The sequence below is a fragment of the Leptodactylus fuscus genome, chromosome 4 (genome assembly GCF_031893055.1).
Source record: "Leptodactylus fuscus isolate aLepFus1 chromosome 4, aLepFus1.hap2, whole genome shotgun sequence".
In the NCBI taxonomy this organism is placed as follows: domain Eukaryota; kingdom Metazoa; phylum Chordata; class Amphibia; order Anura; family Leptodactylidae; genus Leptodactylus; species Leptodactylus fuscus.
The window spans coordinates 39,020,597-39,034,563 of NC_134268.1; the positions used below are offsets into that span (position 1 = coordinate 39,020,597).

Here is a 13,967-nt window from a genome sequence, read left to right on the forward strand (position 1 = left end):
ACACAACCAACAACTTTGTATATCGCTGGACATCTCCTTTAACATTTCCTTCCATGTGTCTTGCGCTTTCGTTAGACTTCTATATTTCTTCCCTAAGACGCTTTATATAATATTTATCCTCTATACAGCCCCGAGTCTAATTTTTTACACTTCTCTCCCACCCATTTCCATGCAGATCCATTAGACTATACAGCTGTGGCACATACTCTATTACATGCCTGAAATGTTCTATCTTTAACATATTCCAGATTCCAGGATGTGAGGCTGAATGTATAATCCACTTTATATCAACCTGTTGATTTCTCATTAAAATATTTCTATCAATAGATCCAGGGCTGAGAAAAAATCCTCAGTGTGCAGGGAAAGTGACTTGTAAGGACCTTGGAAATAGCCCCAGGTGGTTTGTGTTCCACTCCAAGGCAGACAGAATCTAAGCCTCCATTCTGTTGGAAGATGAGCCGAGATTTGGCCATTAATGACTAGTACCCGGGGACAGCGAACGTACAGTATCATGAAATGAGGTCAATAAATCTGCCATTCACCCGGGAGTATAGGAGGCCATTCAGACATTTATTAGCTCTTATACCAGTTATGGAAAAAATAATTAAACTATTGTATCGGCCCCGGCCTTACACATCTGCAGCCAGATGAAAGGGTCTGAACTTAACATGCAAATTGCTTTATGCCAGTAAGCCAGTCGCTATATTCACAGATAAATACAAATGCAAATGATTCAGGAACTAGTCCCATGTCACAGAATATGGTCCTCCTCAGACTCCTTGTCATATGTTTTCTCTGCAAATAGAGGTGAAATGAATAAACTTGAAGACAATTATGGAAACTATAACAAGGTAAAACAATTGCAGTGGCTTTGTCATTGGTAATCAGATGCTTCGATGCCTTCATTACCTGGTTGGTTGTAGTGGGCAGTGCTGTTATCATGTTTAGTATTTGTATACATCCCTTCAAAGGGTTAAGTGTAACGCCCTGAAGATTCACCCCTATTTAGAATTGGACATAGCTACTGTCACCTAGCTGTCCCCTCCCAGAGCCCCTGCCAGGGGTATAACTTGAGGGGGTGCAGAGAGTGCAGTCGCACCCCAGAGTATAATAATTGTTCATGGGTGTTCATTATGGTGCATAATACTGTGTGCAGGGGCCAATATGGGGCATAATACTGTGTGCAGGGGCCACTATCAGGCATACTACTGTGTACTGGGGCCACTATGGGGCATAATACTGTGTACTGGGGCCACTATGGGGCATAACACTGTGTACTGGGGCCACTATGGGAAATACTACTGTGTACTGGGGCCACTATGGGGCATAATACTGTGTGCAGGGGCCACTAAGGGGCATAATACTGTGTGCAGGGGTCGCTATGAGGCATAATACCATGTGCAGGGGCCACTATGGGGGATAATACTGGGTACTGGGGCCACTATGGGGCATAATACTGTGTGCAGGGGCCACTATGGGGCATAATAGCGCGCAGGAATGCGGCGGGGGATCGGTTGGTCGAGGTCTTTGGTGTCGGTCAGGAAGGGGGAGGGGCATGTAAAAAGTTCGCCACGGTGCCCCGCCATTCCTAATTACGCCACTGTGTGTGTATGTTACTGAACTTAACCCTATGTCATGGCTGTAAAGCTCTTCAAGCATGTATGCAAATATCATAAATTCATTCAGTTTATACAAATGTTTTGGAAATGAGCCTTGTCACACTGGATTATCTTCCTGGGTCCTTGTAGTATTTCATTCAAATACACTATTTGCAAAACAGAAGCCATGAGCTGACAATGGCATCCTAGGGATTTCTACTTAAGTTGTTACCAATCTTGAGTAGTTTGCCAGTCATCTACTCTTCTATGTATATTCCTGATATTTGCAGGTTTACACATAATAATGAACCACAAACCATTCTTGCCATAAAGTCTATTCGTCTATTCACTGAGGTGTATTCACACATTGCAACTGAGTCATAGTTTTGTCAAGATTCTTGCCAAACTATGACAAAACACAGAATTATTGCAGAAATTGATGTAAAAATATGATAAAACCACATGTTGCGATTTCCAAAAACGCAATGGTTTTAGAAATTGTAGCATTTCTGCTGCGGGTATTTTTCTACAATCTGTGGATGGGATTCACTAGAGATTGGAGCCAGAAGCAAAGAGTGCCATTCTCTGTGTTGTGGCCAGACTGTGTTACTGCAGCTCAACTCTCATGTACTTGAACTGTAGCTGATCTGCAGTAACTCAGCTCAGCCATTACACAGAGAACAGAGCCATTGGTTTTCGGGCCAGCTGGTTTATGCCTCTTTCTCCAGTACTGGTGAGTTCACTACTGGCATAGGAATTGCCCGTCATGATAAATCCCCCCTATTGTGCTTCAAATGATAGCTATCAACTTATCTGGACAATCCTTGTAATGACTAGATGAACATACAGATGTACAGTAGCAAAGTTAAAAACATATCTAAGGTTTTAAAACTTTATCTTATTTCACAAATGAATAGTGCAGGGAATCAGTGGTGTAACTACTGGGTTGCAGGGGTACCGCTGTGTTTTGTTTCTTTTTTTAATTGGCCGTTACCAGCCGGTAATGGGCCCTATTTACTTACAGATCCTGGCAGTGGCTGGGATCTGTAAGTGATGCCGCGGGCACCACAAACATCATTATTATACTCAGGGGTATAATGATCGGAGGTCCAGGGGAGGTAAGGTAACATAAAAAAACTGTGTTACTTACGTTTCTGGGCAGGTTCGGGCCTAATTCTGTGACTCTCCCTGACATCACATGACCGGGGCCTGCGCCCCAGGTCATGTGACCTCCTGGACTTTATTGCAGATAGCCGACACCACCGAGGACTGCAGCAGAGCCAGGGAGAGATAAGTAACATTGTCACTTTATGTTGGTACCCCTCTTCAGTCTCCATTTATTATACTCTGGGGTCAGAAAATACATCAGAGTATAATAATTGTTCATGGGTGTCCATAGTGGGGCACAATAGTGTGTGTAGGGGCCACTATGTGGAATAAAACTGTGTGCAGAGGCCACCATGGGGCATAATAGTGTGTACAGGGCCACTATGGGGCATAATAGTGTGTACAGGGGCCATTATGGGGCATAATAGTGTGTGCAGGGGCCACTATGGGGCATAATATTGTGTGCAGAGGCCACCATTGGGCATAATAGAGTGTACAGAGGCCACTATGGGGCATAATAGTGTGTACAGAGGCCACTATGGGGCATAATACTGTGTGCAGAGGCCACCATGGGGCATAATAGTGTGTGCAGGGGCCACTATGGGGCATAATAGTGTGTGCAGGGGCCACTATGGGGCATAATAGTGTGTGCAGGGGCCACTATGGGGCATAATATTGTGTGCAGAGGCCACCATTGGGCATAATAGAGTGTACAGAGGCCACTATGGGGCATAATATTGTGTGCAGAGGCCACCATGGGGCATAATAGTGTGTGCAGGGGCCACTATGGGGCATAATAGTGTGTGCAGGGGCCACTATGGGGCATAATATTGTGTGCAGAGGCCACCATTGGGCATAATAGAGTGTACAGAGGCCACTATGGGGCATAATATTGTGTGCAGAGGCCACCATGGGGCATAATAGTGTGTGCAGGGGCTACGATGGGGCATAATAGTGTGTGCAGAGGCCACCATGGGGCATAATAGTGTGTGCAGGGGCCACTATGGGGCATAATAGTGTGTGCAGGGGCCACTATGGGGCATAATATTGTGTGCAGAGGCCACCATTGGTCATAATAGAGTGTATAGAGGCCACCATGGGGCATAATAGTGTGTGCAGGGGCCACTATGGGGCATAATAGTATGTGCAGTGGCCACTATGGGGCATAATATTGTGTGCAGAGGCCACCATGGGGCATAATAGTGTGCACAGGGGCCTCTATGGGGCATAATAGAGAGCGCAGGAATGCGGGGGGGGGGGGGGGATTCGGTCGGGTCTTCGGTGGGCGTCGGTCGGGGGGGTCGCATGTCAAAAATTCACCACGGGGCCCCGCCGTTCCTAGTTACGCCACTGCAGGGTATAATAGTTTCTTCACTTATTTCACACCTCCTTCGCCAAATCAAACTTATACACAGAAATGTGTTAAACTTTAAGCAGTTGGCAACAGAAATCTATAGAGATGGGAGGAGGAGGAGGAATACGGCTCCTGGCGGCAGCAAGATGGCAGAGCAATGAGATGCCCTCTGCACTATATAGTGACTGTTTGTTTGTTTTTTACAATGGACATGGATTATTAGGTGAATTATTATCTAACTCTGTTGTGAGAGAAACGACACATTAGATATTGTAGACTGTCTCTCATGTCTCACTCTGCCCTCTGTCTCTCTTGTCCTCCCATCCCATTCCCTCTCCATAGACTTCATTGTAAACTGATTTGTATGTGCAACACATTGTAACACATTATATTTGAAGTTACTACATGTGTACATGTTGTGTGGCATTATGCGGTTATGGTGGTTGGGAAGGTGAGGTTAGTAGTTCACAGCTATAGGTTGTCTGTGTGGGGAAGCTCCAATCACTGAGATAAAGAAATGACTGCTATTGGTCAACAAAGGCATAGAAGAGCTCTATAGCAGTCAGGGCATTGTCTAACAGAGAATTTGGCCATTCCCTAGGTCTCCCAAGCCCTGGACCTCTCAGACCAATCTGAGATATGAGCAGTAAAAACATTCTTTATGTAGTGGAGCACAGCACTCATTCACACCAAACAATATGGGTTAACCAAGGGCAGGGGGCCTGCTGTGCCATTTACCCAAGGGATATAATGTGTAATATCTTCTCCCCTCTTTAGACTCCATTCCAAATCTCTCTAGTTCCACAATCCAAAAACAAAGGAGTTAACCTGTAACTTTTCACTACAAGCGGTTCTAACTTCTCAGTCACCCTAAGGCTACAGTGTCAATGGCGGGTGCTCAGATGGAGGTTCAGAGACTTGACTGCCGTTTATGTTTCACTTTCCACATTTTCAGCAATATAAAGTATAATTGCAGAGCGATACAAGCTTCCCAGATGTTTGTATACCAGGAGTTTACTTTCATCCAGGGTCATGTGAACTATGAATGACTTTTTATATTCACAGTCTCTGGAAGATTTACACAGGTAGAGGGGAAATCTTCTAGTCGCAGAGCAGAACAGATGTCATTTCACTCTCTGCAAGGACTCATTAATTGAATCCTCTCCGTGCCTTAATAAATTCACTTAGTAATGTTTCTCTTTATTGCACAAACCATGTGTTGTCATTTTCTTTAGAAGTCCCAAAGTGTATCATACACTGGCACACATGGGTATCATTTTTCAACTCTCTGCCATTCCACGTGACAAAGCAGATTTCCATTGTTATATTTTGCACCACTAAATGGAGGTCCTTGACTCATCCCCTTCTTGTTTTTCAGATTGTATAGGGTGCGTTCACATTTGCAACAATTTGTCCTTTGTTTGTCCTTTGTTCTGGTGTGTCACGGAACCAGACCAACGGAAAAATGGTCCATCCAAATACAATAATGGTTCCCGGGGGACCCCACTGACTGTAATGGTGTTTGTATGGCTACCAGTATGGATGCCAAGCTGATGAAGGGTTTGGCCTGTATAGTGAATTTGGTTAGTGATGCACATACTGCTGCATAAAGGAACAAGGATTAATTGTATAGAATATACAATAACCTGACAGAGATAAAAAAAAATACAAGGCCTGTTTGGGTAGTTTTGTTTTATGGGGAAGTGCCCTTTAAGTGGTACTTTAGCTAGACACTGTGGGGGTTCATATAATAAATCTAAAACCTGAGGGGTGTCATATTTAGGATTTAGTATTTTTGTGACATCTGTATTAGGTCTTGTGGAATACAATTATCCTGTGCTATAGCAGTGAACACAAGCAATGCATTAACTAGGTCAGTAACTATTGTAATCTTTTCTTTAATTCCATATAAAATATAGGTAAACTCAGTTTTGGACAGTTGCCTCCAATGTTTCCAAGCTGATATAAAATACAGAAAAACACCAATATGTGTCTGAATGTTCACTAGATAATATTACAAAGAGGTCATTTTAATTTTTCTGTGCAGCACATTTGCTTTCATGCCGCCAGGGTTTCCTGCTGGCTGAATTACTAATGTAACGTAAACCTCTGAGACTGAGATACCTTACTGCTATTCACTGACATTGTACAAATACAGGTACAGGGAGAGGAGAGAGCCAAGGAGTAGTGAAGACAAAAGACAGAGAAAGAACTGGAATCCTATCTACTATGAGAGATCCAACATTTTAGATTACCACTTCTTAGAAAAAGGTTACCTGGGTAGAGTCTTGGAAGACTTTCATGAAAAATTAAAGCCTGCAAAATACAACATGTAGTGGAAAATGTGAAAAATAAAAATGATGATTTAGGCATAAATATAATTTTATCACCATGGGTAACTCTCCATAAACATGTATAAATTACATTCCACAGATCCAAAAACCCTTGCAAATATCTTAGCACCTAACAGGTTATGCTAACAAAAAGAGATCAGACCAGCTCAAGCAATCCTAACCCTGATGGAAAACAGTAAAAAATGTGGTAAACTCAGTGGTTTTGCTGAAAAACAATTCTTGATAAAGTCAACAAAGTGCGATTTAGTGAAACAGGAGAACAAATCAGACCTTAAAGGGATTCTATTGGCAATGCCTTGGCTCTGCGCCTCCTTAGGAACGCTTCGATTGGCTCTATTACCTGGTCAGACCACGCGCCAGTCTCCATAGAGCTACGCACAGGTCCTGTCCCCACCCGGATTTGCCATTGGCGGCTTAATGAGAGTCTCCTTCAGAAGGCACAGACCCGTGAAGAGCTTCGCCAACACCTTAAAACTTTTTTTGATCTTAATGTGGGTTCGGTTTCTTCGATTGCGACGTTGTGGGAGGCTCATAAAGCCGTGATGAGAGGACATTGCATTGCTGTAGGTACCCGACTTAAGAGAGATGCTAATGCCCGCCTCGAGGACTTACGGTCCCAGTTGCGTCAAGTGGAAGCTGACCTAGTGTCTCGCCCTTCTAGGGCTCTCCTTAGAACTTTGATTGATTTGCGGGCTCAAATTCGGGAAGCGCTGTTGCAAAAAACTTCTAAATTGCTACTGTACACTAGGCAGCGTTACTATGACCGAGCTAATAAACCCCATACCCTTCTAGCTCGCCAACTGCGTTCGGGGTTCGGCTTACGCTTTGCGACGCTCTGATGGCGCGGTGGCTTACGACCCGGAGGAGATAGCCCGTCTCTTTCACGCTTATTACTCTGAACTATATTCTCTCCCTTCGGATCTTCCTGCAGACCCCTCGGAACGCTCTGCACTCCTCCAAGATTTTCTGTCCTCCTGTTGTCTCCCCACACTTTCTTCCGATGACCTGGCCTGCCTTAATATGCCTATCTCGACTGAGGAAGTCTCTCAGGTTCTCCAGGAGCTTCCTAATTGGAAATCTCCTGGCCCTGATGGGCTCACTTACCTGTATTACAAAGTGTTTGGGGCAGAGCTCCTCCCCCATCTTGTCTCGCTATTTTCAGCTTTTATGGCAGGTGAGGCCATCCCGGATTCTCTCTCCCACTCTTTCCTCACACTCATCCCGAAACCCAGTAAAGATCATCTTGATTGTCGTAATTACAGGCCTATCTCGCTTTTGAACGCGGATCTTAAACTGTTTACCAAGCTCCTAGCCTCTAGACTGAACATGTGTCTTTCCTCCTTGGTCCATAAGGATCAAATTGGGTTTGTCCCCTGTCGTCAGGGTGGTGACAATACTAGGAGGGCTATTGATCTAATCGACGTTGCGTCGCGCTCTGAGTCGGAGCTGTTGGTACTCAGTTTAGACGCGGAAAAGGCGTTTGATCGCCTGGGCTGGCCCTTTCTCTTTGAGACTCTTTCGTCTTATGGCTTTCGGGGACCCTTTTTGTCGGCCATTCGGAGCCTCTACTCATCCCCCTCTGCTACGATTAAGCTTCCTCATGCTTCCTCCCCTCCGTTTCGCCTGTATAACGGTACTAGACAGGGTTGCCCGCTATCACCTCTCCTCTTTGTCCTCTGCATTGAGCCCTTGGCGGCGGCCATTCGGCTGTGCCCTGATGTTTCTGGGGTTCGAGTCTGTGACAGAGAGTTTAAGCTTTCTTTGTTTGCGGATGATATTCTCCTTACCCTTACTAATCTTCACGTTTCCCTTCCCAATCTTCATGCTATTCTTACCAAATTTGGCCGTTTATCTGGTTACAAGGTTAATACTTCTAAGACTGAGGCGCTCCCCGTCCGCGTTCACCCCTCTACCTTGGCTGGCCTTCAGGCCTCCTTTCCGTTTACGTGGAGGTCCTCCTCCTTAAAATACTTAGGCATACATCTGACTGGGTCTGTCTCTCAATTGTATCAGGCGAATTTCCCTCCACTTTATAGGCATTTTCAGGCCCTTCTTACCAGGTGGCGGGGTCTGCCTTTGTCCCTCTTTGGTCGCATAGCTGCGGTTAAGATGACCGTGCTGCCTAAATTGCTATATTTGTTTGAGACCCTCCCGATTCCTGTTCCTCTTAAGGATCTTCGGGCGCTACAGGGCTCGCTTCTTCGGTTTGTGTGGGCCGGAGGGAGACATAGGCTTTCGCGACATCTGATGATGACTCCGAAGTCGAGGGGAGGGCTTTCTTTTCCTGACCTGGTGTTATATTATTGGGCTGCTCAGCTACGTAGGATTCCGGCCTGGTCTGCTCTTCATGCCTATTCTAAGTGGATGGAGATTGAGAAGCTGTGGTTGGCTCCGCATCATCCTGCTTCATTGATATGGTCTAATCCATATTCGCCCCCTAGAGCTAGCTTGTTGGGTCCCATGGCACTTACCAGGGATGTCTGGCGCTCCTGTTTGTCCCGTTTCCCTATTTCTTCCCCCAGCTCGTCTATGACGCCCTTCCTTCTGCACTCCCACTTTCCGCCTGGACTCACTGGGCCTGTGGCGGGCCCTTGGTTGAAGGCGGGCCTCTTTCGGCTCGCTGATATTATTGATCATAGGACTCGTTCTTTGCTGTCTTTTGCCGAATTGCGATCCCGCTTTGGCCTTCCTGGGTCCAGTGAGTTCACATATATTCAGATTTCCCACCTTGCTTCTTTTATCTTTCGGGGTCCTGTGGCACCTGTCCCTACGTCGTTTGAGAGAATTTGTAAAGCTAGCACTGGAACTAGAGGACTGGTTTCCGATATATATCGCTTTTTATCTGACCCCTCACCTGATATCCCGCCTGCACACTCGTATATGACACGATGGGAGGTCTATCTGGGTCAACCTATCTCGACAGAAGAATGGTCCCTTATCTGGAGCAGGGGTTTCAGGACCTCGAATTGTGTGACTCATAAAGAAAACTTCTTTAAAATGTTGATGCATTGGTACCACACGCCGGCTCTCCTCCATTCCTTTGATAGCTCTATTCCGGATTGCTGTTGGAGATGTGGTGCACACCCTGCACACATCTTTCATCTGTTTTGGTCTTGTCCCTCCCTGCTCCCTTACTGGACTCAGGTTCAGGACCTTTTGTGCCGGGTTCTCGGCATTTGCCTCCCTCTATCCCCTAAAACCTATCTCTTTAATCTCCCTCCACTGAAACTGCGCAAGCCGGCCCTGCGACTTTTTCTGTTTCTTCTCACTTCTGCCCGGTGTTTGATTGCTAAATATTGGCGTCAGTCAGCACCCCCATCCCTGGAGGAGTTATACTGCAGGATCAGGAATGCGCGCTCCCTGGAATACCTAACAGCCGTGCTTAACGATGAGGAGGAGCGGTTTCACGCCGTTTGGGATCTGTGGGACTCGTTCTGGGCCACCCAGCCTCTGTAATTCCACCGCCTTCTGGAACTTCTGGTTTTTTCTCCCTCCCTTTCCCCAGCCTTGTCTTGTCTGGTTTGGGTTTGTCTTCCCTGTCTCCCCTTTTTTTTTTTTTTGTTTCTACCTAGTTTACCATTTGCAATTTCGTCATTTTCTATTGTACTGTTCTTTGTGATCTCCTCTGGCTTGGTAGACATGTTGTGTTTCTTTATTGTTACAAATTTTCATAAATAAACAATTTAAAAAAAAAAGGGATTCTATCATTAAAATCACATTTGTTCTCGATTACACGTAGGAATAGCCTTAAGAAAAGCTATTCCTTTTCCGCGCTGCTGTTCGGTAGAAATCCCGATTTCCGTCCGTATGCAAATTAGTTCTCTTGCAGCACTGGGGGTGGTCCCCAGCGATGAAACAGCACTGGGGCATCCCCAATGCTGCGAGAGGAATCTCCGGCGCTGCCTGCATCTTCTTCAGGAACAGCCTTTCCCTGCGTCTTCCGGAGCTGGATTCAAACTTCTACGCATACGCAGTCGGCTCTGCCATCGGGACTCGGGCAGAGACGACATTTTTTTGTTGCCGTTTACTCCAGCTTACTGTGTAAGCGGACACAAGAAAATGGCCACTTACACCAGCCAGGCATGCGCAATCGACTCTGCTTGAGGCCCGACGGCTAAGCTGACTGCGCATGCATAGAAGTTTGAACCAGGCTTCGGAAGAAGATGCAGGGAGAGGTTGTTCCTGAAGAAGATGGAGGCGGCGCTGGAGAGTTCTCTCGCAACATTGGAGATGCCCCCAGTGCTGTTTCAGCGCTGAGGACCGCCCCCAGTGCTGCAAGAAAACTCATTTGCATACTCATTTGCCATGAACACAAGCAATGCATTAACTAGGTCAGTAACTATTGTAATCTTTTCTTTAATTCCATATAAAATATAGGTAAACTCAGTTTTGGACAGTTGCCTCCAATGTTTCCAAGCGGATATAAAATACAGAAAACAACCAATGTGTGTCTGAATGTTCACTAGATAATATTACAAAGAGGTCATTTTAATTTTTCTGTCGAACTCTGTGCAGCACATTTGTTTTCATGCCGCCAGACTATTCTTCTCCTACCTTTAGATGTCTTCTCCTCACCGCCGTTCGGTAGAAATCCCGATTTTCGTCTCTATGCAAATTAGTTCTCTTGCAGCACTGGGGGCGGTCCCCAGCAATGAAACAGCACTGGGGGCATCCCCAATGCTGCGAGAGTAATCTCCGGCGCTGCCTGCATCTTCTTCAGGAACAGCCTTTCCCTGCGTCTTCGGGAGCTGGATTAAAACTTCTACGCATGCGCAGTCGGCTCTGCCATCGGGACTCCGGCAGAGCTGACATTTTTTTGTGGCTGTTTACTCCAGCTTACTGTGTAAGCGGACACAAGAAAATGGCCACTTACACCAGGCGGGCATGCACAGTCGACTCTGCCCGAGGCCCGACAGCTGAGCCGACTGCACATGCGTAGAAGTTTGAACCAGGCTCCGGAAGAAGATGCAGGGAGAGGTCGTTCCTGAAGAAGACGGAGGCGGTGCTGGAGAGTTCTCTCGCAGAATTGGAGATGCCCCCAGTACTGTTTGAGCGCTGAGGACCGCCCCCAGTGCTGCAAGAAAACTCATTTGCATACAGACAAAAACCGGGATTTCCACCGAATGGCAGCACAGGGAAGACATCTAAAGGTAGGAGAAGAATAGTCTTTTTTAAGGCTATTCCTACGTGTGATCGAGAAAAAATGTAATTTTAATGATAGGATCCCTTTAACGTGAGGATCTGATAATGTTATTTATCTCTATTTTTGATGATCCCCATTTGGTGCCTCCATTGCCACTTAAAATGTGGACAGAAGGAGGGCGAGAGAGGGGCAGAGACTCCTCAGCCCAACATATTTATCATAACTCACACCATTTTTCTGGCGTGAGTTATACAGGAAATCTATGCCAGTTCCTTACGGGTGTATATCTCCATTCTGAATAATGAGCTTGCATCTGATTTACACCATACTGGATTTTTAGCAAGCACATATACAACAGACATATATTAAATTTCTACGTATTAGTTTATCCCTTTGCTGCAGCTTTTGGGCACCCGTCTGCAGGAAGTTCATTATGTAAAGTTTACTAAGCCCTGATGTATATACAGTAATAGTGTTTTCTGTTCTGGATCTTCTATAGTTAATAATAAGGGCAGTAGCTAGTAAGACACATCCATCCATAGCAGAGAAGATTTATGCTTCCCCATCCGCTTCTCTACTGGCTGGAAATATCTTGCACAATGTATGAGTGTGGAGTGAAGGCTCTCTGGTAATAAATGCATCTCATTTCCATTATCTGCCCTTTTTTTCAGCTCGCCCAGATCTTGCCGACCGAGGAGAATTTTTTGTTGTTCTTTAGACAGCAGCTGAAGTCAAGCGAGGAGTTCATGCAGGTATCTCAGAAACGTTCTCTTTGGAAAAAAAAACATAATTTATCTTTATCATACCTTTATAATCTGACGTGCCGATCAACTATGTAGGTTAAAAGTAATAGGAAAAAATTACGTTTGTATTTTGTATTTTGAAAAAATGTTTTCAAAATTTTTATGTATATATAATGTCTAAATCTGATCAGTGACTGTAGCAATGGAGTCCGGCCTAAGTTCGCCAGAAGATACAAAGCCATCACTGATAATACATTCCCATGTACATTATATTGTAAATTTCATTGTTTTAAAGGGGTTCCCTAGCCAAAGGAAAACAACAATTGAAATTTATTAAACTAAAGGTTTTAAAGGTGCTAGGTGGTCTTTTTTTTTTACTTACCGTATATACTCGAGTATAAGCCGAATTTTTCTGCACAGTTTTTGTGCTGAAAAAGGCCCCCTCGGCTTATACTCGAGTCAAGCAAAAAAAAAAAAAAGTATTTATTTTTTGGGGGGAGGGAGGGTCTATAACCAGCCACAATAGTAATGTATAGAATCTCCCATAAAATAGTGAAAAAAAAGGAAGCTTTAAAAAATATATAATAAAAAAATAAAGTAAATAAAAGTTGTAAATCCCTCCTTTCCCTAGAATACATATAAAAGTAGAAAATGACTGTGACACACATACACATTAGGTATCCCTGTGTCTGACAGTGCCCGGTCTACTGAATATAGGGGATCTGCAGTGCTCCTGTTCCGTCGGGAAGGGGTTAATAGGAGCACTGCAGATCCCCTATAGTCAGCCAGGCTGAATTCCAAGTGGGGGGAAAAAACAGTTCTCATGCTCAGGGAAGGGGCAGACAGACAACCAAAACACCTCCTCCCCTTCCCCATCACCCAGCATCTACTGCACCCAAAAACTCCGACCATTTTCATTTTTGAAATTTTCCAGTAGCTGCTGCATTTCCCCCCCTCGGCTTATACACGAGTCAATAAGTTTTCCCAGTTTTTTGTGGTAAAATTAGGGGCCTCAGCTTATATTCAGATCAGCTTATACTCGAGTATATACGGTAGTTTTAAATTCAGTACTTAGAGGTTCTGGGATAGTTCCAACCCCAGGTCACATTGTCAGTACTATCATCCGATCCACAAATCACTCTGCTTCCTCTCTCTACTCCCATTTTCACCACTAGTTACCTGAACTCCCCATAGCACAGGGGTGTAACTTAAGGGGGTGCAGTCGCACCAGTGCCCAGGAGCCTTAGGGGGCCCATAAGCACTGGTATCAGTATTGAGATTACAACTTCCATCTGGCCCATAACCCAAGGAGACCCACAGATTACCCTAACCACACTAAGGTGGATTAAACTCCTTAGATCCGTAACTATCACTATCAAGAATTCGCTGTAGGGATGAGGTAGTTTACACCACTGACACTAACTTTGAAAACGGAAGAGAAGTGAGGATCGATTCCAGAGTGTTGGTTCCGATAACGTGACCCAGGGCCAGAATCAGCCTGGAATCCAATACCCTGTGCCACTTACAGCCCAAGGGCTTGTCAAAGGTTTCCTGGAAAACCCCTTTATCTACCAAAGCTGCCCCAATACATTTTCTTATCACTATTATACTCATCCTGCAGTGTATTTGTACATCAAGTTTTGCCATTGGCTACTTAGGCTTATCCAC

The 13,967-nt window shown here is 45.1% G+C and overlaps 1 protein-coding gene across 1 annotated transcript in view; it reads left to right on the forward strand.

Annotated features, from left to right (window-relative positions):
- The window catches only part of CALB1 (calbindin 1), a 53,223-nt gene that overhangs the window by 21,147 nt on the left and 18,109 nt on the right, over window positions 1-13,967 (forward strand). Inside the window, exon 4 of the mRNA XM_075270339.1 lies at window positions 12,228-12,308. Within this exon, the coding sequence (XP_075126440.1) occupies window positions 12,228-12,308 (81 nt within the window). The remainder of the gene's footprint in view (window positions 1-12,227; window positions 12,309-13,967) is intronic.